General features: G+C 35.7%; 2 protein-coding genes and 13 non-coding genes across 15 annotated transcripts in view; all 15 read right to left on the reverse strand.

Moving 5' to 3' along the window:
• The window catches only part of LOC125074935 (putative fatty acyl-CoA reductase CG8306), a 39083-nt gene extending 35019 nt beyond the window's left edge, over positions 1-4064 (reverse strand). The window contains exon 1 of the mRNA XM_047686420.1: positions 3958-4064. The gene's annotated coding sequence lies outside the window, so the exon portion shown is untranslated. The remainder of the gene's footprint in view (positions 1-3957) is intronic.
• Positions 4065-9558: 5494 nt separating this feature from the next.
• LOC125075022 overlaps positions 9559-25921 on the reverse strand; it is a 58825-nt gene continuing 42462 nt past the window's right edge. The window contains exons 5-20 of the mRNA XM_047686568.1: positions 24618-24813; positions 23535-23611; positions 20410-20608; positions 19781-19916; positions 19270-19387; positions 18518-18710; positions 18112-18271; positions 17209-17716; positions 16273-16387; positions 15790-15829; positions 14880-14987; positions 14458-14585; positions 13198-13588; positions 12484-12637; positions 11722-11908; positions 9559-11052 (exon numbers count right to left, since the gene is read on the reverse strand). Coding sequence (XP_047542524.1) covers positions 10972-11052; positions 11722-11908; positions 12484-12637; positions 13198-13588; positions 14458-14585; positions 14880-14987; positions 15790-15829; positions 16273-16387; positions 17209-17716; positions 18112-18271; positions 18518-18710; positions 19270-19387; positions 19781-19916; positions 20410-20608; positions 23535-23611; positions 24618-24813 — 2791 coding nt within the window. The 3' untranslated portion in view covers positions 9559-10971. The remainder of the gene's footprint in view (positions 11053-11721; positions 11909-12483; positions 12638-13197; positions 13589-14457; positions 14586-14879; positions 14988-15789; positions 15830-16272; positions 16388-17208; positions 17717-18111; positions 18272-18517; positions 18711-19269; positions 19388-19780; positions 19917-20409; positions 20609-23534; positions 23612-24617; positions 24814-25921) is intronic.
• Trnai-aau lies at positions 20892-20965 on the reverse strand. Its single transcript has one exon. It is a non-coding gene; the product is annotated as a tRNA-Ile (tRNA).
• Positions 21040-21113, reverse strand: Trnai-aau. The gene has a single exon. It is a non-coding gene; the product is annotated as a tRNA-Ile (tRNA).
• Trnai-aau lies at positions 21188-21261 on the reverse strand. The gene has a single exon. It is a non-coding gene; the product is annotated as a tRNA-Ile (tRNA).
• Positions 21336-21409, reverse strand: Trnai-aau. Its single transcript has one exon. It is a non-coding gene; the product is annotated as a tRNA-Ile (tRNA).
• Positions 21484-21557, reverse strand: Trnai-aau. The gene has a single exon. It is a non-coding gene; the product is annotated as a tRNA-Ile (tRNA).
• On the reverse strand, positions 21632-21705 carry Trnai-aau. Its single transcript has one exon. It is a non-coding gene; the product is annotated as a tRNA-Ile (tRNA).
• Positions 21780-21853, reverse strand: Trnai-aau. Its single transcript has one exon. It is a non-coding gene; the product is annotated as a tRNA-Ile (tRNA).
• On the reverse strand, positions 21928-22001 carry Trnai-aau. Its single transcript has one exon. It is a non-coding gene; the product is annotated as a tRNA-Ile (tRNA).
• On the reverse strand, positions 22076-22149 carry Trnai-aau. Its single transcript has one exon. It is a non-coding gene; the product is annotated as a tRNA-Ile (tRNA).
• Trnai-aau lies at positions 22224-22297 on the reverse strand. Its single transcript has one exon. It is a non-coding gene; the product is annotated as a tRNA-Ile (tRNA).
• On the reverse strand, positions 22372-22445 carry Trnai-aau. Its single transcript has one exon. It is a non-coding gene; the product is annotated as a tRNA-Ile (tRNA).
• Positions 22519-22592, reverse strand: Trnai-aau. The gene has a single exon. It is a non-coding gene; the product is annotated as a tRNA-Ile (tRNA).
• Positions 22666-22739, reverse strand: Trnai-aau. The gene has a single exon. It is a non-coding gene; the product is annotated as a tRNA-Ile (tRNA).

The raw sequence follows: 25921 nt of genomic DNA on the forward strand, positions 1-25921 counted from the left end.
ACGAGATGAATTATAAATGAAAATTAAGGACATGAAAATTCATTGCTTGCCTAGGTTTGGACCCGAAATCGAACCACTAACCACTGTTAGAACAATAAATTTCGTACAATAATTTTCAATTGTTAAATCGAATAATTAACTGGGATTACAATTATAGACATTGGAGCAGCGTGGTGGAATATGCTCCAAACCTTCCCCCCAAAGGGAGAGGAGGCCTTAGCCGCAGCAGCAGTGAGAAATTTACAGGCTGCTAATGTACGAACGCGTGAAAAACATTATAATTTAACGATACCAACTTTTATTTCCGGAATTAATTACAACATTCCCGCGCCCTCGTGATGAGTGAAATAAGTCCAATATTAAATAACAAAGATGATAACGGCGCTCCTGCCAATAGCCGACTGCCTTCATATATATTTTCAAACGTTGTTTATGTAGTATATTACGTCTGTTATATACTACGTAATATATTTATTTATTTAATTGGAGAACATACAGCCGTTGATAAACAAAAATAACAAATACTTAATAACTATTAGGCCAATAACAGCTCTCACATATGACATTAAAGAGACTGAGAAAGAAAAAAAAATAGAACCAAAAATGATAGCAACAATACATACAAAACTAAATATCTGTAATAAAAAAGCCAGCCACAAGTTAAAAAGTAAAAAAAAAATAAAATAAAACGAAAGAAACTTTATTATAACCGGATCTTCCAAGACAACTCTCCTTTTTTTTTGTTGCGTGTTTTTGGTAGACTGGCTATTGGTAAATAGGTGACTGGTGGTAATAATACTGTAAGAAATATTAACCCTCCCTTGTTATATAATAGGACGAGCAAATAAAACAGCTGATGGTACGTGGACACCATCATGGACATTGGCGCTGTAAGAAATATAAACCATTCCTTACATCAATGCGCCACCAACCTTGGGAGCTAAGTTATGTTCTGTAATTAATCTGCCTCACTCAACCTTCAAACCGGAACCCAATAACAATAAGTATTGCTGTTTGGCGGTAGAATATCTGATAAGTGGTACCACTAAGTAGATTTGTTTATTAACTTGACAATGGTTTCGTGAGTAAAAAGATACTTGATTTGGAAATAATATTTAATCGAGTAATTAAAGCAAACTCAGACTTCAATAATAAATAATTAATCATTAAAAATAAATTATAAAAAAAGTCAAGTGTTCGTCGTACGATAAATTCAGATTATTATATCGCTTGGAAACTCGGTACTCTAATGATATATTTATGCGTTTGTTTCTAAATTGCCATGTAATTATATATATTCACATTCATGTTGATCGAATCAGTAATAATCATTGTATAAAACTTAGATTATAAAAAAAAAAGTATGGGAGCGCGTGGAACATTCAAGAGGAGCAACTAAAGCGAATACAAATTAGAAAGTAGTAACGTTTTGGTCAGTGCGAAATTACGCGTCTTTTTGTTAATACTTCAACACTTTGATTCATTTAACATTCTACCACCAAGATCAGCAATGTTCAGTTTTTCTGTAATCCTCACTAGTGAGCCAGTGTAACTAGGCCCAAGGGACATAACATCTCAGTTCCTAAAATTGCTGGCGCTTTGGCGCTGTTAGAAATTCTAAAATTTTCTTCCAGCGGCGTCGTCTATGGGCTGTGGTGACCACTTACCATCAGATGGTCGTCTCCGTCGGTATCTATAAAATAAATAAAAAATAATAATCTAATTTGTATTTTTTTGCTGTCGTTACCCGTATTGTACTGTCACACACACTAAGACATCTTGTTCTTACAAGCGTCACTCGTACTAATGCACGCCTTTAATGATTTATCGTGGACCTAGAATTTATTCAGAACCGAGGTGGAACAGGCGTTGGAATGTATTTTAAGCGAAGATATCTTTAATCTTCAAGAATTCAAAATCAAAATATACTTTATTCATGTAAACCTAACGTAAACGTAAACCTACCACGGTTTCGGAATGTAGACTCTACTGAGAAGAACCGGCAAGAAACTTATTAGTAATACAGTAGTCATATATCCAGCCTGGAAGTCAACAAGTGCTGAATAATATGCCTTGTGTTTATGTCCCTTATATTATTATAATGTTTCTTATTGTATACTCCAATTGAATAATGAATGAAGATAGACAAACCATTTTTCGTTTTCCATGCGATTTAATAAAACCTCCGAGGAAAGATATAGACAACTTTTTATAATTCAACAGTCAATGGGGTATAATCGCAGAGACGGTTTGTGTGATATAGGTTTTACAAATTTAGGCGGGTAAAGCCGCTGGTTCGGCTAGTGTTGTAAATTTAGCTTTTGTGTTCTTGTGTTTGGTGACGAAAGAAACATCGTGAAGATACCTTCCTGTGTCGCAAGTATACCAAGACTGCATTGGAGTCACTTTGTTGGAATAAACTCCAACCTTCTCCTTAAGAGGCTTTACCCAGCGGTCACACTTGCAGACTGTTACTAATACTTTAAGAATATAAACAGGTTTAGTTTAATTTGTATGGTTCAATAATTAATTATAATTATTTATTACTATTTTCTAATGCGGAAAAGTAACACTCCCAATCGTGAAGTATGTGTCCGTAACCAAAGTTTGAGAGAAAACCTAAAATATAAACTTAATTTAAAAATAAATTAATATTACATAAATACTCCCTATAAAGGCCCCTTAAAAATTCTAGAATAATAAAAAAAGTGTCTCGCAGAGATCTGTTCGGTATAATATCTACAAAGTATTTAAAAAAGGAAGTCGCTTCCCGCCCTTTATATACGTCTCCGCAACGGATTTCAACGCGGTTCCCATCAATAAGCAGAGTGATTCAAGGTGAAGATTTTTTATGTATAAAACCTGCATAGCTACTAAGTTTCTTTGTATAAAAAAACATTAAATATCACGATTGTAATTTTTATTAAATAAAATTAAAGGATTCTTACATAAAAACTGCATAAAAGTTTAGGTACCTGTGATCTCAATTGTAAAGTCTCACATTAGTCACGAGTCGCCGCGCTTATTAAATTTTCTATAAACCAAAAGCGGAGTTTGCCAGCGGTAACTTAGGTTAGACAAGCGACACACGCTAACAAAAATGACGCAGTTAAAATTGCTCAAATAAACAGTCATTTATTTTTACACGCGCAAACTTCTTAGGGTAACTAACTCGCTCGTGAAATATTGGAAAATCTTATATATGTTAAATGTTATAATTTTTAAAGTCGATGTCGCATAATATATAAATTTATGACGCTTTACGATCTTACTATTTGACATTGTAGTTATTAAGTTAGTATTTACTATAGTTTAGAATACCGGCAAGATTCTCTTATAGATTAGTTCTATCGACGTAAGTGAGAATTAATTAAACAGTAACCATTGTAACCTAACTTTTAACCAAAGTATTACTTGTATTAGTGAAGGCAAAGAATATTAAAGAAAAATATGAAAAAAATACTCAAAAAAAAAAAACAAAACTCAAAATCTAAACGCACTTAATTGATTATTTTTTAAATCATATTTTTGACATGATTAAATTATATTTAAACTTACCACTGATTCGGAATGTAGATTTTACCGAGAAGCTAAAAGACCAAAAACCTAGTTACTCGTTTTTTAATATATTGCCAATAGGAGTGTATCTTGAAGGCGGAGGCAGCAAGGAAATAGCAAATGGCTTTGATATTTTAAAATTAAATAGAATTGCTGATAAAGATAGGTTCCACAAATTGTATGAACCGGCCTCTAAATATAATGCGGATGACCCATGAGGCAAAACTTTAGTAATATAAATATTATCAATACTAACAATTATATTTATTATAATACGCTGTACGTAACACTTTTTAAACTTTTCGAAGTTATTCACAGCTCAATTTACGATCACTACAAAATATATTCACGTTCAAATATTAAATCTTATAAACTACTAATAATATATAAGCTACTTACAGATTACAGTTATGTCAATAAAATGATCTTGCAGTGTTATTTAGAAATCACGACACAATAATAAACTTAACAGCATACAACTCTGCGTGTTCACCGCGCGTTGAGAACTGCCAACTGTCAACACTTAACTGTCTATTCTATAGGTATAGAGGTGAAACGCTTGTAATTGGCGTACTAAATACAGTGCTACCAACCGCAAATATGACTTTGCACTGGGTGCGTTATTGAATCATAATATTTTATTTTAAGCCATTTTTTACAAGTTAATTAAATAATAACAATAATAATTTGTATCGTGTATAAATTGGCGCGTCTTAGGGGTAAAGTCGACTCGTATCCCGTGACGTCATGCCCCCTTTCCAACGCTCTCTACATGTGCGCGTGGCACATATACCATACTTTGTTGAATTAATATAAATATTTTTTTGGAACAAAGTTGTTTTAAGTGGGCTTCCAGCAGAGTGAACTGATAGAAATCGTCACGTAAGGCGTTATGCCCCCTCCAGGAGACCTCTCCCTCTTTTTCTTTCTCTCTATCTCTTTCTATCGCGTATGGTTTTATATCATATTACATAGTATACTCAATATATAAGGAAACCAACTTCGATCTAACCGGATGTCCTACGACACCTCAAATGTCATTAAAGAAAAGTCTTCGTTTCTATTTATTTTACTTCTAAGTGTGTACACAATCAATACATACGTTGTACGTGTGTTTTTTATTTAATTATACAGAATATATTATATTGATCTTTATATATGTATGATAACTGGGGGAAAGTCTGGACTCGCCGTTTGCCCAATTTAAGACTTGGATGATATTTTTGTTAAATACGTTCGTTTTTTTATGAATCTTTGTTTTAATTACAAATCAATTCCAATAGCTGCACAAATTATTGACAAAAACGGATTAATACTCATTAAAAAAAACATTCTACACTTTTAGAATTATCATTATTAAATATTTTCATGCATGAAAATACAATTATTAATAAATAGTTTTTGTATATCATAGTTGTCATTTCGAAAAATTATATATATTACATACCACTGGCAACACAGGAGCTATTTTAAATATGAAAGACATAAATTATATAAAACGTATATGTATATATATATATATAAAAAAATATTAACTAAAGATAAACCAGGAATATGGCAAGATACATTAATGCTAACCTTAAAACTATACTTATATGTAATAATGTTCCCTAAATTTTCATATAATAATGTGAGTTTCAAAAATACTACAGTGAACTGCACACGAATCTAAATTCACTATAAATAATTCTATTCGTTTAATTTTAATATTTTAAAAATTAATTATGTATATTGAGATTCATCGTTATTTATTCTTTTTGGCGATAAATTTAATCGCACGTATATAATATTAACAAATTTATTTTCGTTTACATTTAAAACTGCATCTGTGGTTTTGATGAATGTACGAAACGAATGAGTTAATGCAAAAATAATTCGAAAATTAAAAAAGTTTCAAATCAATTAAACAGTAACCATTGTAACCTAACTTTTAACCAAAGTATTACTTGTATTAGTGAAGGCAAAGAATATTAAAGAAAAATATGAAAAAAATACTCAAAAAAAAAAAACAAAACTCAAAATCTAAACGCACTTAATTGATTATTTTTTAAATCATATTTTTGACATGATTAAATTATATTTAAACTTACCACTGATTCGGAATGTAGATTTTACCGAGAAGCTAAAAGACCAAAAACCTAGTTACTCGTTTTTTAATATATTGCCAATAGGAGTGTATCTTGAAGGCGGAGGCAGCAAGGAAATAGCAAATGGCTTTGATATTTTAAAATTAAATAGAATTGCTGATAAAGATAGGTTCCACAAATTGTATGAACCGGCCTCTAAATATAATGCGGATGACCCATGAGGCAAAACTTTAGTAATATAAATATTATCAATACTAACAATTATATTTATTATAATACGCTGTACGTAACACTTTTTAAACTTTTCGAAGTTATTCACAGCTCAATTTACGATCACTACAAAATATATTCACGTTCAAATATTAAATCTTATAAACTACTAATAATATATAAGCTACTTACAGATTACAGTTATGTCAATAAAATGATCTTGCAGTGTTATTTAGAAATCACGACACAATAATAAACTTAACAGCATACAACTCTGCGTGTTCACCGCGCGTTGAGAACTGCCAACTGTCAACACTTAACTGTCTATTCTATAGGTATAGAGGTGAAACGCTTGTAATTGGCGTACTAAATACAGTGCTACCAACCGCAAATATGACTTTGCACTGGGTGCGTTATTGAATCATAATATTTTATTTTAAGCCATTTTTTACAAGTTAATCCAATTAAAATGTAAATATTGGGTGGAATGTGTTATTTAAAAAAAGAAATAAAATTTATTTTCGTTCTTTTTTTTATTTAAATGATTATTTTTTTTTATTTAGATTATTTTTTATCTATTAGAATTTAATTAATGTCTTAAACTAAAGGACTCGTTTTTGTCGAGCGTCAAGAAAGAGCAAATATCATATATTTAAATGTGAAATTCAGTGATATTCGCTCGAATTTGAACTTTTGATCTTTGATTGAGAACATTATATCCACTGGACAGTCCCGAATCTTTCAAAAAGCAATTGTTTCATTTAGTTTAGTTTGTTTATTGTTTATTTGTTTATTATACCCTGTACAAGTTAGCTTGATCTTTTTGACAGACGGACCAGTGATGAGAAACAGCAAATATAACATATATAACAGTCGATGGAACGATGGAATGCGTAATTCAAATTAACTAACTTGAATAGGGTATAGTTTTCTTAGGTTATTTGGGATTTATATCAATGATAGCACCTCAATTTAAATCTCATTTGATATATGTTGTAGTTTAAAATACTTATTGCTGAATTGCTATCACAATTATTTGTCAAGGCAAATATATTGTTACCATTGATAAAATATACGTGTACTTTTTTACAACCCTTAAAACTAAGGTGGGTTTACCAGGTCAATATAACGACTATATACATTATTTTCTGAGTTTAAAGAGTTCTGGTTAGAAGGGTAAGTCTAGTGTTAAAAGTCTAATGGTTGAAAATTCTTCAAATGACACTATGAGCAAGGGTGATAACATACTATCAGGTGGTGTGACCACTGACCGTCACCATTTACACGTCATCCTATAAATAAATAAATTAGTTACAAATGTTTTTGACTAATTAGTGGCTAATTTATTAGATAGGGCTTTATGCAAAACCGTCTGGTTAAGTACCTACTCATAACATATTGTACCGACAAACAGCAATTCACTTTCAAGTTCTTATAGCGCCACTGTCTATGGGCGGTGGTGACCACTTACCTGAAGTTCGCCCGATTAAAATAACAAACAATTCATCTTTACAAACAAATATAATACAAATTTGGTAAAAAAAAAAACAACACAATTTTATTTCTACAAGTAATATTTTTATTTTCTTAAACAATGTTTTGTCGTTTACCTTAAACTAATAAAAATTACGTCTTAATATAAATTACTAATTTATATTTTATGACGAATTAAAAAATAATATACATTAAATATGGCGTCATAGACGAGCAGCCACGCAGAAACAATATAATAAGAAAAATATATCATAAATATTTTGTCTCTATGTATTTGTATACAAAAGAAAGGGACATATCGTAAGAAACGTTGAAAAATAACTGTAAATTAAATATCTAGACAATATAAGCAAAACTATTGATTTTTTATAGTATATTTTAATGGTGTGAAGCTGGTCTGGTTTGAAATATTAAAAATTGTTGAATATATTTGTCTAATATTTGCATATTGTAACTATTTTTATGTTATAAGTAGGTGGACTGGCAAATGGGCCAATTGAAAGAAAATGGTCACCATAGACAATGGTACTGTAAGAAATATTAACCATTCCTTACATCACCAATACGCCATCAACCTTGGAAACTGAGATGTTATTTCTCTTGCAAATCTTTCGTGAGTGTTTTATTATTTTTATTTATAATTTGTATCGTGTATAAATTGGCGCGTCTTAGGGGTAAAGTCGACTCGTATCCCGTGACGTCATGCCCCCTTTCCAACGCTCTCTACATGTGCGCGTGGCACATATACCATACTTTGTTGAATTAATATAAATATTTTTTTGGAACAAAGTTGTTTTAAGTGGGCTTCCAGCAGAGTGAACTGATAGAAATCGTCACGTAAGGCGTTATGCCCCCTCCAGGAGACCTCTCCCTCTTTTTTTTCTCTCTATCTCTTTCTATCGCGTATGGTTTTATATCATATTAAATAGTATACTCAATATATAAGGAAACCAACTTCGATCTAACCGGATGTCCTACGACACCTCAAATGTCATTAAAGAAAAGTCTTCGTTTCTATTTATTTTACTTCTAAGTGTGTACACAATCAATACATACGTTGTACGTGTGTGTTTTTTTTAATTATACAGAATATATTATATTGATCTTTATATATGTATGATAACTGGGGGAAAGTCTGGACTCGCCGTTTGCCCAATTTAAGACTTTGATGATATTTTTGTTAAATACGTTCGTTTTTTTATGAATCTTTGTTTTAATTACAAATCAATTCCAATAGCTGCACAAATTGAAAAAAACGGATTAATACTCATTAAAAAAAACATTCTACACTTTTAGAATTATCATTATTAAATATTTTCATGCATGAAAATACAATTACTAATAAATAGTTTTTGTATATCATAGTTGTCATTTCGAAAAATTATATATATTACATACCACTGGCAACACAGGACCTATTTTATATATGAAAGACATAAATTATATAAAACGTATATATATATATAAAAAAACTTAACTAAAGATAAACCAGGAATATGGCAAGATACATTAATTCTAATCTTAAAACTATACTTATATGTAATAATGTTCCCTAAATTTTCATATAATAATGTGAGTTTCAAAAATACTACAGTGAACTGCACACGAATCTAAATTCACTATAAATAATTCTATTCGTTTAATTTTAATATTTTAAAAATTAATTATGTATATTGAGATTCATCGTTATTTATTCTTTTTGGCGATAAATTTAATCGCACGTATATAATATTAACAAATTTATTTTCGTTTACATTTAACTGCATCTGTGGTTTTGATGAATGTACGAAACGAATGAGTTAATGCAAAAATAATTCGAAAATTAAAAAAGTTTCAAATCGAGGGTGAGAAAAACATTAAAAAAAACGGTCCGAAAGATATAAAAAAATATTTTTTAAATGATTCAAATTACAACCAAAAAGAATAAGCACTATTAACAGTAATTATTAATATTAAAAAAAAAACTATGAAGATTCTAGCTTTTGAAAACTATTCTTTAAGAACAATAAAATATTAAAGAAATAAATTGTGCGTATACATAGAAAAACTTAACATAATTAAGTACTGGCTTGGAATGTTACATATCAGATATATATATATCTCTGAAATTCGATACTATAAGTATTAAAATCAATATTAATTTATAATTAAACTGCTATATCAATTAAACGAATTAACTATTTTAAATATAATTCCAACACTGAGAAGAAATTAATACACGCAAATGTTTGCAAAGTAATATACACATATATATATATGTATATTAAAAAAAACCTACCATCTGCATCGTTCGAATTAAATTACTGTGTGAGAAGACAAATCGTCAGAACGTTTTTGAGTATTCACTTAACAACTAAATACAAAACTAACTTAATCAAATAAAAATAATACATTCGAAATATAAATGAATATCTGTACAATACAATATAAAAAATACAGGCGAGAAATTAATAATAATAATAATAAAAAAATAGCTACCACCGACTTTAAACACCAACATAACTTATTAATTAACTCAATAATAATCTATATTATCTGCATTATATTATTACAGGTACAATTAAATAAAAAAAATATATATCTTTTGACAGATAGATTTTTTTTTCTATTACTATAACCGAAAGACAAGAACAGGGATTACGAACTTCATACTAAATTTGTAGACCCAAAAAATTACCACAATTTTTTTTTCGGTTAATTGTGAAATAAAATAAATTATTTTAACATATGTTAATGCTTGTATATTATGTTTACTATGTTTATATATTCACAGTTAATTATAGATAAAAGGAAACTTTTTTATCTGTAGATCGAAAAGTCACGCTAACTGTAGACGTACACATAGTTTGACTTATCACTAGAAAGAGACAAAACTACTGCTACAATAAAGTCTATAGTGCGACCAATAAATAACTACTAGTCGAGCTATCGTTTTATCTCCCTCGCACTATTCTAAATTAAAATCCATGCTTGGTACATATGACACAAAATTTCATATGAACATGTTAAAAAAATTTAAAAACCAGAGACAATTTTGACAGTTAAAATGTTATAGATACTAACATAGGCGGAAATTATTATTTCCATTTCAATTATCGCTTAAACAAAAGTTTGTTTCCGCCAAGGACTAAGCGCAATCCTTAAACATAAAAATACTTTCTAGAAAGAGACGACTACTGATCCTAAGGTAGGTCTTGTGTCACACTTTAATGACGTCATTTATTTGACAGCGTCCAGAATTGTACACCTTTGTCTAAAGTATACAGAATTCAAATTGTTTCTATATTTTTAAAACTATTGCCTGTCAAAGATTAAATAGTACACATCTTTTATATGTTATTGGCATATATATGACATATAACATGATGTATATCTTATTAAGTTCCTCGTCAGGGTTACCAGAATAAAATTACACGTCATACTAAATTCCATTAATTTTAAAGCTCTAGGAATGTTGAACGCATATATAAAAAATAAATATATATATATATATTAGAATTAATCCGGACGGATATATAATTGCACTTCTAGGAATGTTTTAAAGTTTAAAAAAATAAAATAATAATAAAAAAATATAATTTGTGATGTTGATATCAAGTCAATGACTGAGACATATAAAAAATTAGTTACGACAATCTCTATAGACGTGCATGTTGAATTCTAGGAAGGGCGTCTTGCTGTCTGGGCTTAAATAGCACAAATCCTGTTGAAAAAAATAAAAAATCATATTAATTCATATACATTTATTCAATACAGATGCATCACACTTACTCAGCCTTACTATTGTCAACAATTTCTCATATTACAAGGAAATAGCTAAAGACGATCGTAATTCAAGGTATACTATCATCTGAACCCACTAATAATATACATGGCGCAGGCAACTACGTCTATTAGCCATTCAATGAAACGCCTGCGCATATATATTAATCATAAACTCTTAGTATTGAGCAATATAGCTGAGTTATTAGCGAATAGTTATGAAATACGTTAATCTAAGGTTTGTTTATCTTTTTTCCTACTTCGCTTGGAATAGGCAATACGTAACATATAAAATTTCCTATAGCATTTGTTTTAAAACCCTATACATTTCTTGAACCTACATATATATACCTAGCCAAAAGTTATTTGGACTTTTGGGTAGGTATCAGCATCTAATTGACATTCCAAAACATCACATCATCACACATCCCAAACACCCTACACTTTGATTTCATATCGTGCAGGATTGCCTACCTATCCAGAATATAAAAAGAGGGAATAGAAAATGACCATAATAGTAGGAATCACTTAAGATATAATTATCATATCTAATGTAATTACGTCTTCTCAGCAGGTCACACATTGGTCTAATATCAAATCAAATACGTACCTTTAGAGGCACGAACGCCGCTCTAATCTTCAGGTGTCTGTCCATGTTGCACTCCAATGTCATTTTCGACGTCCAAAACTCGCCCGTCGGTATCGGCTTCGCAATCTCGCGGTTCAGCTGACAATTCTTGACCGTGTCGTACTTGCAGTGGAGGTCGCACAGACGCATTTCCTTTAGTTTTGACGATCTGCAAATTTTTATGCAATTTTATAGTCTGTGGCGTGCTAGACGAGAGGCATCCATCGTCCTCTCATTTCGAGGAGGGATAAAATATTTTTTATCAAACCACCCGAAGGCGGATTGCTAGATACGCACGTGGCAGATTTTTATCCTACACGTTGTTTTCTTTCATGAGATCAATATTTATAAATTGCACGTGTTAGTTAAATATATCCACCAAAATCGAAGCATAACCGAACCATCTCCTTAGAAGGAAACAACGCCCAGCAGTGGGAAATTTACGACTGTATTTATTAATATAGGCAGACAGACGAGAAAGTGGGCCACCTGGCGGTAAGTAGTCACAAGCGCCCATAGACAATGGCACTGTAAGAAATTTTAACAATTTCTTATGCCAATGCGCCACTAACCTCAGAAACTAAGATGCTATGTCCCTCGTGCCTTGTTACAGGGTCTGACTCATCTTTCAAACCGAAACACAACAATTCCAAGTGTCGCTGCTCTCGGTAGAACATCTGATAGGTGGGCTCGCACAGAGCGTAGCTCGTTCACGAATGAAGCGGTCGAGGCGAGTGGGGTCACCTGAAGGTGAGGTCGAGGCGCTCGGCGCGCAGGCAGCGCGACAGCGGCACGGCGTACGAGTAGTTGTGCGCGCCCCGCGAGCACGCGCGCGCCGCGAACACGCTCGCGTTGGCCTGCGCCGCGCTCGCCACGCCCACCGACACCGTGTCGCACTCTGGCGGCCACACGCACACCGGTCACTGCGCACTTCTTATAATATTCACAGGTCCATAGGACGCGGTAGCTGCTGCTCCCGCGTCAGGACCGCGTGAGGACATGCCCGGGTTGAGAGGGAAGCCTCGATGCCCGTACCCAGCTCGGTTCAGGCCAAGCAGGAAGACCCTCATACACATTATATTATTCCCCTTTTACATTACTGAAGAAACTTTAAAAATATATATTCTGTCTATGGACTTCTTGATGCCTTTGTAACTTATCGATTGGCAAATAAATTTGTAGAAAACACCAAAATACACACACTGACATTAGTAAATGACGTCACGTGATCAAAGACTAATAAAAAAAAACCTCATCGACTCAAATTAAAAACATTTGTCTTAACTCTTTTGTAACCTAAACATACCACTTTAACATACAATAACCAACAAACAATAATACAAAAACTACCACAGAACACCATTCAAAAAAATGTAACTACTATACAAAGTTATACAGTGTAGTTCGACATCCAACCCCCCATTCTGAGATACAAAAGTATAAATCATATCAAATCACCTGGCATACTTATCTCTTCCGATTGCTCTATGATCATCTCCTCGGAGCTGCTCCTCAACAGTGCCTCATTGGTCTCCCTTATATCTCTCGTCAACTTGCCCCGCACATCCCTCCTCAATCTTCCATTCTCCGATCCGTTCACTTTATTCTGCTCCAAGTAATTCGATTCGGCCATTATATCCTCATGGATTGCGTTTTTGAGAGAATCGTTTTCGGTTTTTTGTATTTTTGAATTGTTCTTCTCTGGTATCACTGGGGTCAGGGGTAGTTTATCTTTGGGTAATGTCTCTAGGGTTCTCGGGTATGTCTCGTTTAACTCTTTATCTGTTTTAGAACGTTCTAAGGGTTCCTGGTTTTCGTATGTCTGAGGAGGGTCGAGGCCACAGGAAGACTGAAACGAAATTAATTTTTAGGTTCATACTTTGCATTTGTAATTAATATTTTTAAAAACCATAGCTGACTTGTAAAGATTATATAAAATAATCAATGGTCCTTCGAGCCGGATCTTAAGAGATCTCTTTATAAAGTGCTGACGTAAGAACTCATGTTATGTTTTATACTTCTTAAAATCATGATGTTCAGAATTTTGTTTGATAAATATACAATAAAAGAAATAACCCTCACCAGAAAATACAATATCCATTTGGAAATCCTTTTAATATCCTTTTTTTTTAAATGCAGCGTGAAAATAATATTAAAATATTATTAAATATAAATAAATCAACACGAAGTTATAATAAGATATATACGGCATTACTCAGTGCTGTTGTGTTTCAGTTTGAAGGATGAGAGAGCCAGTGTAAAGCCAAGGTTGGTGACGCATTGGCAATGTGAGGAATGGTTAATATTTCTTACACCGCCATTGTCTATGGGCGGTGGTGACCACTTACCATTAGATGGCTCAATTGCTCTTAAGCATACCTATACAATAAAAATATATTAATGTTGCCAGTCATACTTTATGAATTATTATATATAATAATAGTATTAACTTCTAGGTTGCTGATTTTGTGTTCTTGATTTCTAATTCAAGTGTGTGTGTTAAGCTGCTTTGCTGCTAAGCATGAAAAGACGTAATAAAAACAATGTCGGTACATAACATCAACAACAAGGCACAAGTTTAAAAAAAAACAGGTATTAAAAGTTTCATAACATTTAATCACTATTTTTATATAAGTAAAATAATCAAAGCTTCTACAAAAGATGTGCATCTTTTTTAAACTAATGGTTGGTTTATTTCGAAAGGGAAAATCATCTCACCTGACATTCAGCGTCCAGTTCGTTATCTGAGTTCACGGTGAACGTGCACCCGCTACCGATGACGTCAGCGATTCGAGTCAGAATTACTGGCGTATCCAATTGGGGAGATTGGGATGTTTGCTCCATGTCTGAAATGAAATGGCATAATTTAATATGGCGACCATTTATGTTTTATTTTCTCAACAAGCGCGAATTGGAGCAGCGTGGTGGTATACGTCAAATCTTCTCTTCAAATAGAAAAAAAACCTTTGTCCGTGACTACACGGGGTCATTTGAAGACCTTTACTTTTATCTATTAACACGCTTTTAATAATTTGACCTTGAAAAAAAATATTTTAAAAATAAATAAAAACACTCTTAAAAGCAAAACAAATGGGCAAAGAGCCCATTGTGGCGAAAGTAATAATAGCATATTAACTTACTTAGGACATTTTTCACGTAATTTCTCGATGCGTGCAGAGTTGTCGCCGCGAAGTGGGGGTCGGGAGTCGATGTCGTGTAGTCTGGACTCGTTTTATAAGGACCTTTCTCTGTTGACAAAAAAATACTGTAGAGTTTTATATAAATGTTTTAATGGGATAATTAATTTATTTTCTTAGTAATATCCATAGAAAGAAATATAACATTGTTTAAATGAACACTCGTTTTTGATATAAAACTATACGTATGTTATACATGTAATATAACATTAGTGTATATGTAATATAGCGCTCAGGAATAATGTAGATTTTGTAGATTAATGTACAATTGAGTTTCATATTTTGTATCTTAAGCACTACAATGTTATGTAGGGAACGGAACGTTTTCGTGTGTGAGCGAGAGGTATGACACCCCTCTCTTGGAGTAGACTATATTTGCAAATGACGGAAGCCAGAAAAAAGACGTACGAAGAATTGTCTTTGTTTTGGATATTCGACACCAGTAATGCCAGCTTTTAAGTACAATGTTAAGGGTACACAAAAATAATTAAATACTTCTTCATTGAGATGATAATATTCAATGTAGTATTACATTGTGTTAATGTGTGTGTGTGAACAACTAGCTCAGTCGATCCTAAGGATGCTCCACAACACTAACGTTTTACTAATAAAACTATTACGTGCCACTGGTAACCATGTTTATTGGAAAAATTCCTAAATGCTATATGCAAACAATAAGCGAATCTTGCCATCGCGATTTAGAATTATTTACAATTTGACATAACGCCATCTAGTATTTATTAGTTGAATTATATATGTACATTAATTACGTATACAGTGTGTACTTTATTACGTATTTGGGTTATTGTTTATGATTTATGTGAATCAATCAATTAAAAAAAAAGGTGAGTACCTTTAGTCTTCTTAGCGACCGTGTGCTGTGATTTCAGGTTCTGTGAAATAAATTAATATTAACCTTAACGTAACGCGAATTTGTAAGAAAAACTGACTATATATTAATATATATTTATTTAGTCGTGAAAATTCAAATGTTTAATAGTTTATTTATTTATTTAATGACTACATTGACCGCCACAGAGTAGATGAAACAAAAGGCGGACTTAATAATATATAAAAATACTATTTTTTTTAAATAATATAAATCTGTCCCTTTCGAATTAGTAAGGGTGTAATAAGAACTTGATGTCTCTTGTTAAAAAAAGAAAGAAATTCTCGTCGTCTCTAAATGATCATCTAATCACATAGAGATAAATAAAACATCAAAAACGGTCCAGTCGTTTAGGAGGATTTCAGTGTCATAAAGTTTGGTGCGTCAAAGATCAATCGACGCGGACCGACCGTAGATGGTGACAGAGTAGTTTTTTGAATTGCGCACCTGTATGCGGTTGTGCGCGCGCGGCTCGTGGCGCGGCGCGGGCGCGAGGGCGCGGGCGCGCGCCGCCACCAGCTCGCGGTGCTCGCGGAAGTACAGCGCCGACATCGCCACCAGGCTGCCACCGCACGGGCGTCAGCGCGCCGCGCAGCGCCCCCTGGGAGCTCCCAGGGGGCGCTGCGCGGCGCGCGCTGACGTCGGGACTTAATGCTACCACTCGCTGTACGTGAGCGGACGTTACTTCTGCTCACGCTTCCCGTTACGTGTGTTCGATACGTACATATATTCATGATAATATTGTCTATGTTTCGTAGCGATATCTAGTATGACGTACTAGAAACGATTAATTTATCTGTTATCTGTGGCGAGCATTTATAATTTTATTATTTTCAATGTTTATTGAAAATCCAGTTATATATTACTATCCGCTATTCGTAAATGTCTAATCAGTAAGTAGCGAGTCAGCTTCCGAGTAACGCCACGTAAATAAAAATAAGTGGACAGTGGCGCAATAAAAAATGTATTGTTAATTGATAAAACATTCCTTTGATGTCAATGAATCGCCAACCATAAGTAGAAAGTTGGTATATCCCTTGTGCTTGTATAGAGGGACAGTGTAATGGTCCATCTGATGGTAAATGATCCCCATCACTAATAGACAATATCACTTTAAAAAAATTCAACTCATCCCTACATAGCGAACGCCACAAACGTACTGAGCGTACTAAGATGTTTTATCCCTTGCGCCTGTAGTTACACTTTTCAATCCCTTCCCAAACCAGAATACAATAATTATCAATAATATTTATTAAGAATTTCAGAGATGATGTGGTACCTAACCAGATGGGTTTGCATATGCCATACCACCAAGTATATTTGCGTTCAAATGAATCTTACGTTAAATACCACATATTATAAATAAATACAACCAGTACTCACCATACGGCCATTATGAATATTAGTATAGTTATAATAATTTGTAGAAACTTATTTGATATCAATTCATTACTGGTATCCCCGTATCTGTACTTCCTTCGACAGCAGAAAGCCAAATTAGTGTTGCCATTACCGAAATTGTCCTCGTCTTTTAGCCATAGACAAGAGTCCTTCTTTTTGGACGTGTTCGTATAATTTTCCTCTGGCAACTTTTGGGTGCTTTCAATCGTATTTATATAAGCGGGATATACTTTTGGTTCTTCAACCTTTTCTTTACTGGAATGATATCTGACGCAGGTTTTGTTGTAGTTATAATATTTGCCGTATTTCGAGTAGCTCCCGTGGCAATTTTTGCATTGTTTGCGTGTAAATTTCGGCGAATTGTGGCTCAACTTGTGGCAACATTCGTGCTTGCGGATGCTTCGGGCGATGTCCCTTATCTGGTCGATGGAAATGTTACCGTCGCTGTAGAATGACTTCGATGATGTCGATACGCCGGAAAAACGCGAATCTACGAACAAATATTTTATTTAACACATAGTTCGGTATGTTATTTTGTAAATTAGTACCAATTCCCCTTGGGTATATAAAATATTTCTTCAGAAAGTATATGACCCGATAATTGTGGTTTAAGACTCAGGACACCAGTGTTTTTTTTTTGTGCTTAATTTTTAATTCATCCCGTGCTCAGCGGTAGAAAAACGTCGTGATAAAACCTGTATGTGTCGATTCTGTCACATGTACATACATAGAAGCAGCATGACGAAAAAAGTTCACAATGTTCTCCTCCAATTTCCTCTAGAGGAGAATTTTGTGGACTTTTTGGAGACTTGGAAGTCTAAAGCTTCACTCAAACGGCAATTGCTAATTATTGTACTCAAAACGATCTGACAAATGTTTGCTTACCATTACTAACGCTAGACCTAGAACTGTCTCTCCTCTGAAGAACGCTGATCTTGCAGAGCTTCCTGTTGATCCTCTCCAGTTGATCGATCCTGGATTCCAGGTTACCCGTCACTTTACACAGCTCCTTGACAGCTCCGAGGTTCTCCATAAAGATACGGTCCTGTCGACGAATACAGAATATTCTATTTATTATTCCACGTAAATATGGACTGATATGATGTTGAGTTCAAGGAGTGACCTTATATCAAATCAAATCAAAATATACTTTATTCAAGTAAGCTTTTTACGAGCACTTTTGAATCGTAATTTAACAAACAATTTAAAGTAAAGCTACCACCGGTTCGGAATGTAGATTCTACCGAGAAGAACCGGCAAGAATGTTATGTTCAGGTAGGCGTAGACCGACCTTGTTGACGACGAGGAACTTGTGGATGGTGTCGCCGTCGGGCAGCGCCACGTCGCCCGCCTCGCGCACGGCGTCGGGCAGCACGCGCCGCACCTCCTGCGCCAGCACGCCCGTGTCGGCCGGCGCCGCGCCCGCGCGCGGGTCGCGCCCCAGCAGCCCCGAGTGCCGCGCGAACGCCGGGTCGTACGTGAACCTGCGCCGACGCGAGCTTTACGTCCTCTACGTTATCGTGGCTCCCGCGTCTGAGACTACTGGTCGTTTCGGATTGCCGTCCCATCAGATGAAAAGATAAGTACCGATGAAGTAGCACTTATATTTAGGCAGATACTTTTACACTAACTGTCCGGTGCCTTTCGGTAGTCTCCTTTGACTTTGGTCACCATCAGATCATAGATCAAAATATCATCATCACACAAAAAAATGGTGATCTACGATATATTTGAAAAATTACTTAACGGGAGGGAGGCACAATGTAATAATATTCACTTGGTACCATCTTGGTATGGGTAGGTACCACCCACTCATTTGATATTCTACCGCCAAACAGAGATACCTAATTTTGCTGTATTCCACTTTGAAGGGTGAGTGAAACAATGTAAATACAGGCACAAGGGACATAACATCTTAGCTCACGCATCAATGTCTATGGGTGGTAACCACTTACCATCAGGTGGCCCATTTTCCCGCTCATAAAAAGCAGCCAATGATGAACGCTTACAGACATTTGTTAGCCCAATTCATCTCATACTAACTTGACCACTCTTATACTCTGCACGTTCTTCAGCTGCTGCGCCGTGTCCAGCTCTTCGATATTGTGCTTAGCCCTCGCGTCCGAAGGATGTACAATATGGCCCATCACTTTCAGATTACCTGTAACAATTGTATTATGAGTATATGTCGGAGACGCCATCTTGTTTTATCTGACACTCAAAATAATGATACTATCGTTTTTAGGAAGCTTGTGTGAAGCCGATGGATCGGCAGTGGCTCACTCACCTTCAAACGGAACAAAACAATGCTAAGTATTGCGGTTTGGCAGTAGAATATCTGATGAATGATTAATGAATGATATGAATGAGTAGTGGGTGATATCTATCAAGGCGGGTTTTCACAAAGCCCTACCATCAAGTAAACTATCTGTCCTTGCTCAGCTCTTCAGAGGAACCCGCTATAATTGTTGGTATATACAAAGGCAGGATATCGGCTGGGTTTTGTTTTGATTATGAAATTGAAGGAGTTCAAGTATATACATGTATTACTAACCATTTATAACGCAGGCTTCGTCTGGTCTGTCCGTGTTGATACCGACTCTACCGTTGTAATGGACGCTGTTCTCTGACACGCCACGCTGCCACCAGTTTTCTGTGCAGTCCGACTCGAACTGGCCGGGGTTTGATGCCTGGGTAATAAAAATAAAGATCATTTAAGGTCTGCTATGTGATGATACTCCTTTTGGTATGTGGTGATTTTACAAATATACATATTGACATTGGTCCCGTATAGCTGTAATTACACTGGCTCATACTTCATCACTTTTACGACAATTGGTGGTGGTGGTTGGTGGTTATGCGGTGTAAAATACTGTCCTCGATTATTTTATTTTAATAGAACCACCAACAGATTACAAAGTTACACACGATCCTACTAACCAGATCACGTCTATTTAGTGTACTCCTGGCTGCATGTGTACAACCCACTTTAAAACCCACAGTCTAACTAAAGGTACAATCGACATAACGTCTTAGTTTCCGTGGTTGGTGGCCCACTATCAATGTAGAATCGTAAACTAATCGAATCGTAAACAGGGAATCGTAAACTCATTACCATCAGGTGACTCATTTGTCGGACCATATATTAAAAATTAATAAAGTAGTGAAGTAAATAAAGCGTACCCTGACGATTATCCTGTCGCTGGCATGAGCCGCTACCATGTAATCTGCGTGGGTGGTGTGCGCTCGTAGAGCCACCACCAGCTGGAAGTGCCTCTGGTCTGGATTAGGCCTACCCTTCTTCCGCATGTTGTTATTGGTGGTTTCCGCAAAGTGAAGCCGACCGACCGTCACCTTAGCGCCTTCTCGACGTAATTCCACACTGAAATATTTATAAGTATAAAAAAATCTAATGAGTTTATAGTATAACTAGAAGCGCTCCCAGATTTCATACAAGTCAAATTCATACAGATTTACCTCTTCCATTTATCCTTCTTAAAGTTGATATTTCCACTTTCTTAGTAGATGTTTAAATAATAAAATGAAACTGTTACAAATTTAGGCTTTCTAGACTCAGTAGTTCTATGAGCCACCTGCGTGATATAGCCAAACACTGGATCACTATGTGAGGCGGTCTTAAATGGTATCAAAACAAAAGAAGGTCTTGGCTCATGGGGGGATCGAACCCGCGGCCTTCGCGTTATTAGCACGACGCTCTAACCAACTGAGCTAATGAGCCTGTTGTGTGATAGAGCCAAACACCGGATCATTAACTGAGACTGTCTTAAATGGTATCAAAACAAAAGAAATCCTTGGCTCATGGGGGGATCGAACCCGCGGCCTTCGCGTTATTAGCACGACGCTCTAACCAACTGAGCTAATGAGCCTGTTGTGTGATAGAGCCAAACACCGGATCATTAACTGAGACTGTCTTAAATGGTATCAAAACAAAAGAAATCCTTGGCTCATGGGGGGATCGAACCCGCGGCCTTCGCGTTATTAGCACGACGCTCTAACCAACTGAGCTAATGAGCCTGTTGTGTGATAGAACCAAACACCGGATCATTAACTGAGACTGTCTTAAATGGTATCAAAACAAAAGAAATCCTTGGCTCATGGGGGGATCGAACCCGCGGCCTTCGCGTTATTAGCACGACGCTCTAACCAACTGAGCTAATGAGCCTGTTGTGTGATAGAGCCAAACACCGGATCATTAACTGAGACTGTCTTAAATGGTATCAAAACAAAAGAAATCCTTGGCTCATGGGGGGATCGAACCCGCGGCCTTCGCGTTATTAGCACGACGCTCTAACCAACTGAGCTAATGAGCCTGTTGTGTGATAGAACCAAACACCGGATCATTAACTGAGACTGTCTTAAATGGTATCAAAACAAAAGAAATCCTTGGCTCATGGGGGGATCGAACCCGCGGCCTTCGCGTTATTAGCACGACGCTCTAACCAACTGAGCTAATGAGCCTGTTGTGTGATAGAACCATACACCGGATCATTAACTGAGACTGTCTTAAATGGTATCAAAACAAAAGAAATCCTTGGCTCATGGGGGGATCGAACCCGCGGCTTTCGCGTTATTAGCACGACGCTCTAACCAACTGAGCTAATGAGCCTGTTGTGTGATAGAACCAAACACCGGATCATTAACTGAGACTGTCTTAAATGGTATCAAAACAAAAGAAATCCTTGGCTCATGGGGGGATCGAACCCGCGGCCTTCGCGTTATTAGCACGACGCTCTAACCAACTGAGCTAATGAGCCTGTTGTGTGATAGAACCAAACACCGGATCATTAACTGAGACTGTCTTAAATGGTATCAAAACAAAAGAAATCCTTGGCTCATGGGGGGATCGAACCCGCGGCCTTCGCGTTATTAGCACGACGCTCTAACCAACTGAGCTAATGAGCCTGTTGTGTGATAGAGCCAAACACCGGATCATTAACTGAGACTGTCTTAAATGGTATCAAAACAAAATAAATCCTTGGCTCATGGGGGGATCGAACCCGCGACCTTCGCGTTATTAGCACGACGCTCTAACCAACTGAGCTAATGAGCCTGTTGTGTGATAGAGCCAAACACCGGATCATTAACTGAGACTGTCTTAAATGGTATCAAAACAAAAGAAATCCTTGGCTCATGGGGGGATCGAACCCGCGGCCTTCGCGTTATTAGCACGACGCTCTAACCAACTGAGCTAATGAGCCTGTTGTGTGATAGAGCCAAACACCGGATCATTAACTGAGGCTGTCTTAAATGGTATAAAAAAAAGGAAATCCTTGGCTCATGGGGGGATCGAACCCGCGGCCTTCGCGTTATTAGCACGACGCTCTAACCAACTGAGCTAATGAGCCTGCTGTGTGATAGAGCCAAACACCGGATCATTAACTGAGGCTGTCTTAAATGGTATAAAAAAAAGGAAATCCTTGGCTCATGGGGGGATCGAACCCGCGGCCTTCGCGTTATTAGCACGACGCTCTAACCAACTGAGCTATTGAGCCTGCTGTGTGATGGAGCAATATACTCGAACACTATGTGAAGCTAACTACAGTCGTAGTAGAACGAAATATATAGTATAGAAAATAACTTATCAGAACGTCGAATATAAAATAAATATATATATATATATTAAGGGACATTCCTGAGCTGAAGATTTAAGTTAAAGACTTAATTACGTATTATGAATCGTTTCTGCCCGCCGATTTATACACGTCAAAGGTGGGGGGTTGGAGATGAGTCATACGGTCGGGGTATTATGCAATAATCATTTAGTTGGACTGCGCAAAGCCCTACTAGCAATTATAAATATAATTTGTATGTAATCAGCGGCTATTCAGAAGATACGATTATCTTCTGAATAGATAGCCTCCGCAGGCTGGATAGCCTGAGGAGGATATGGATAGTCTAACATTACGTGATCGAAAACAGCTCAGGTAGCCCAAAGCTTGAAAAAGGCCAAAGGCTTGGTTTCCATCACAGGACAGTCATTATTGTAAAAAACAGCATTGTTAATCTGTTTATTTGAAAAAAGCAATTATGCGAGATTCTTGCCGGTTCTTATCGCTTTCAGAAACGATGGTAGTAATTAAACATCGACGGTTAAAAAACGCTTCATTGTGAAGTTTATTTGAATAAAATTTTGATTTGATTTGAAAGCCTTTACATGTTCTGAGCTCCATCTGAGAATGTCTTGACAGTAAAACTTACACGTCCATGTATTATTCACCTGATACGGTATTCGACCCTAGAGCCTCATGAACCCGATGATGAGAATTTGTATTTATTCGGATACTCACGGAACAGGATGGAATGGTTTCTTCGTTCTATCGGACTGGCTTTGTTCGATCCTCACTTCCTGACTGGGATCTTCTGCCTGGAAGTCGATTATGATAACATAAACATGAATTGTAAAACTAATTTGCCCTTGATTTTACTACCTCTACGGTTATCTGGAGAGGGAAAAAGACGAAATTACTTCTTTTCTACCAATTCGAAGTCATAAAAATAACTGCTTAGCATATGAGAATATAATTTTTGACTGATTTGACTTAATAAATTAACGTTAACTTGATCAGATAATAATAATATAATTAATCAGCCAAACATAATAGAACAAATACAATGCCACTATTTGGGTCTAGGGGTGGAGGGGGGGAGGGGTTCTTCGCTTGCTAATATGTTGACTAGTTTAGCCGTTAAAAAGTCACAAGCAAACGCACATTTTCATTACAGGTCAATAGACAGCCAGGTCAATCGTGTGGGCCAAGCCTAGGCTGCCATACACTCGTGTTGGAGATACCATTCATGGGTGTAAAAATCTCATAGTGTTTTGGGCTACCTGATTTTAAGAGGTCACCATCGCCCATAGACAATGGCGCTGTAAGAAATATTAGCCATTCCTTACATCACCAATACGCCACCAACCTTGGGAACTAAGATGTTATATCCCTTGTGCCTGTAGTTACACTGGCTCACTCACCCTTCAAACGAGAACACAACAATACTGTGTACAGCTGCTTGGCGGTAGAATATTTGATGAGTGGGTGGTACCTACCCAGACGGGCTTGCACAAAGCCCTACCACCAAGTGTATTATTTAGTTGTGATAATTTGTATTTGAACGATCGATTTAATAAAACCATTCATATTTACTTAAATAGTGTATACATTATATTCCTGGTTCTGGTACCCTACACATATGTGTAATACAAATAAATAAATACGGAACTGACATAATATAAAAAAATAATAAAATAATGTGACAACCCTACGAAAATGACAGAAAGCGGCATTTCGCGAGTCTTCAAAGGCGATGGTCCACTGGTTATTCTTTACACTGCTGTATTATTAAAGAATATCCCTCCTTGAAAAAAAACTTACCTTAACACCGTAGAAGTGGAGACAAAAATTATTGATCTTCTTGAAGCCCTCTGCCGTCTTAACATAGTGAGGGTCGCCCTGCATAAGGATCTGACACGTCACTTGGAAGTGGTTCTTCTTCTGGCAAACGAAGGCTTCGTCTATTTGAGAGAAATTAAAACCCTTGTCCGCTCCGACGATGTACGAAGGAGGTGGTCTGAAATTAAGTACGAATGGAAAGGAAGGTTTATGGTTTTTGTACTAAACATGATATGAGATATATGTTATATGAAAAGATTTTCATTTGTAAGAGATTTCTAACCTTGTAAGTAAGTGCTGTCAATAAAATAAATCATTACTTGTATTGTATTCATATTCATATTAAAGATTTGCTATGATATGACAAGTATATATACTTGATTTTAAGTGAAATTTACTTGATACCACCCATAGATACCGGCAATTTTATTTTATGATATAAGTAGGCGTTAGACGTGGGCCAACCGTTGATAAGGGGGCACTATGGCCCATAGACATTGGTGCTGTAAGAAATATTAACCAATCCTAATGCGCCACGAACCTTGGGAACTAAGACGTTAAGTATTTGTGCCTATATACCTTGCTGATTCATTCTTCAAACCTGAACCCAAAATACGAATTCTTGCTGTTTGGCGGTAGAGTATCTTATGGTGGTACCTACCCAGACGAGCTTGCACAAAGCTCTTCCACAAAGTATAAAATATAAGCGAATTCTGAAATTTTCTACAGAAAGAGAACTATATACTTTAAAAGGTTTTATCTCTATATATTTGTCCTGCAGAAGAGGGCTATTCGCGCAATCTATAACCTGGGAGCCAAGGAATCTTTGAGGTATAAATTTAAAGAAATTAAGATATTGACTGTTGCTTCTCAATATATATTCTGTAATGTTTTGTATGTACGGAAAAATATTAATGTTTTTATGAGAAAATGTGATTCTCATAACGTTGGTACAAGGAACAAACACAATCTTGTTACTCCTGTTACTCGACTGCATAGAGTCAGTAACTCTTTTGTGGGGCAATGTATACGCTTCTACAACAGGATCCCAGAAAGCGTTCAAAATGCTTCTGTTGCGAAATTTAAAAAAATTGTTAAGGAACGCTTGTGTGCGAAAGGTTACTATACAATTAGTGAGTTTATGTTTGATAGCACACCTTGGGAATGAAACGATCGCCTCCTGGCTGTTTCTACTCATATATAATTATGTATATAATTAATTTGACGTAAAAAAAAAAAAAAAAGTCCCGCTGAGTTTCTTTCGCCGGTTCTTCTCAGGTCAGGGT

Source organism: Vanessa atalanta, chromosome 29 (genome assembly GCF_905147765.1).
Source record: "Vanessa atalanta chromosome 29, ilVanAtal1.2, whole genome shotgun sequence".
Lineage (NCBI taxonomy): Eukaryota > Metazoa > Arthropoda > Insecta > Lepidoptera > Nymphalidae > Vanessa > Vanessa atalanta.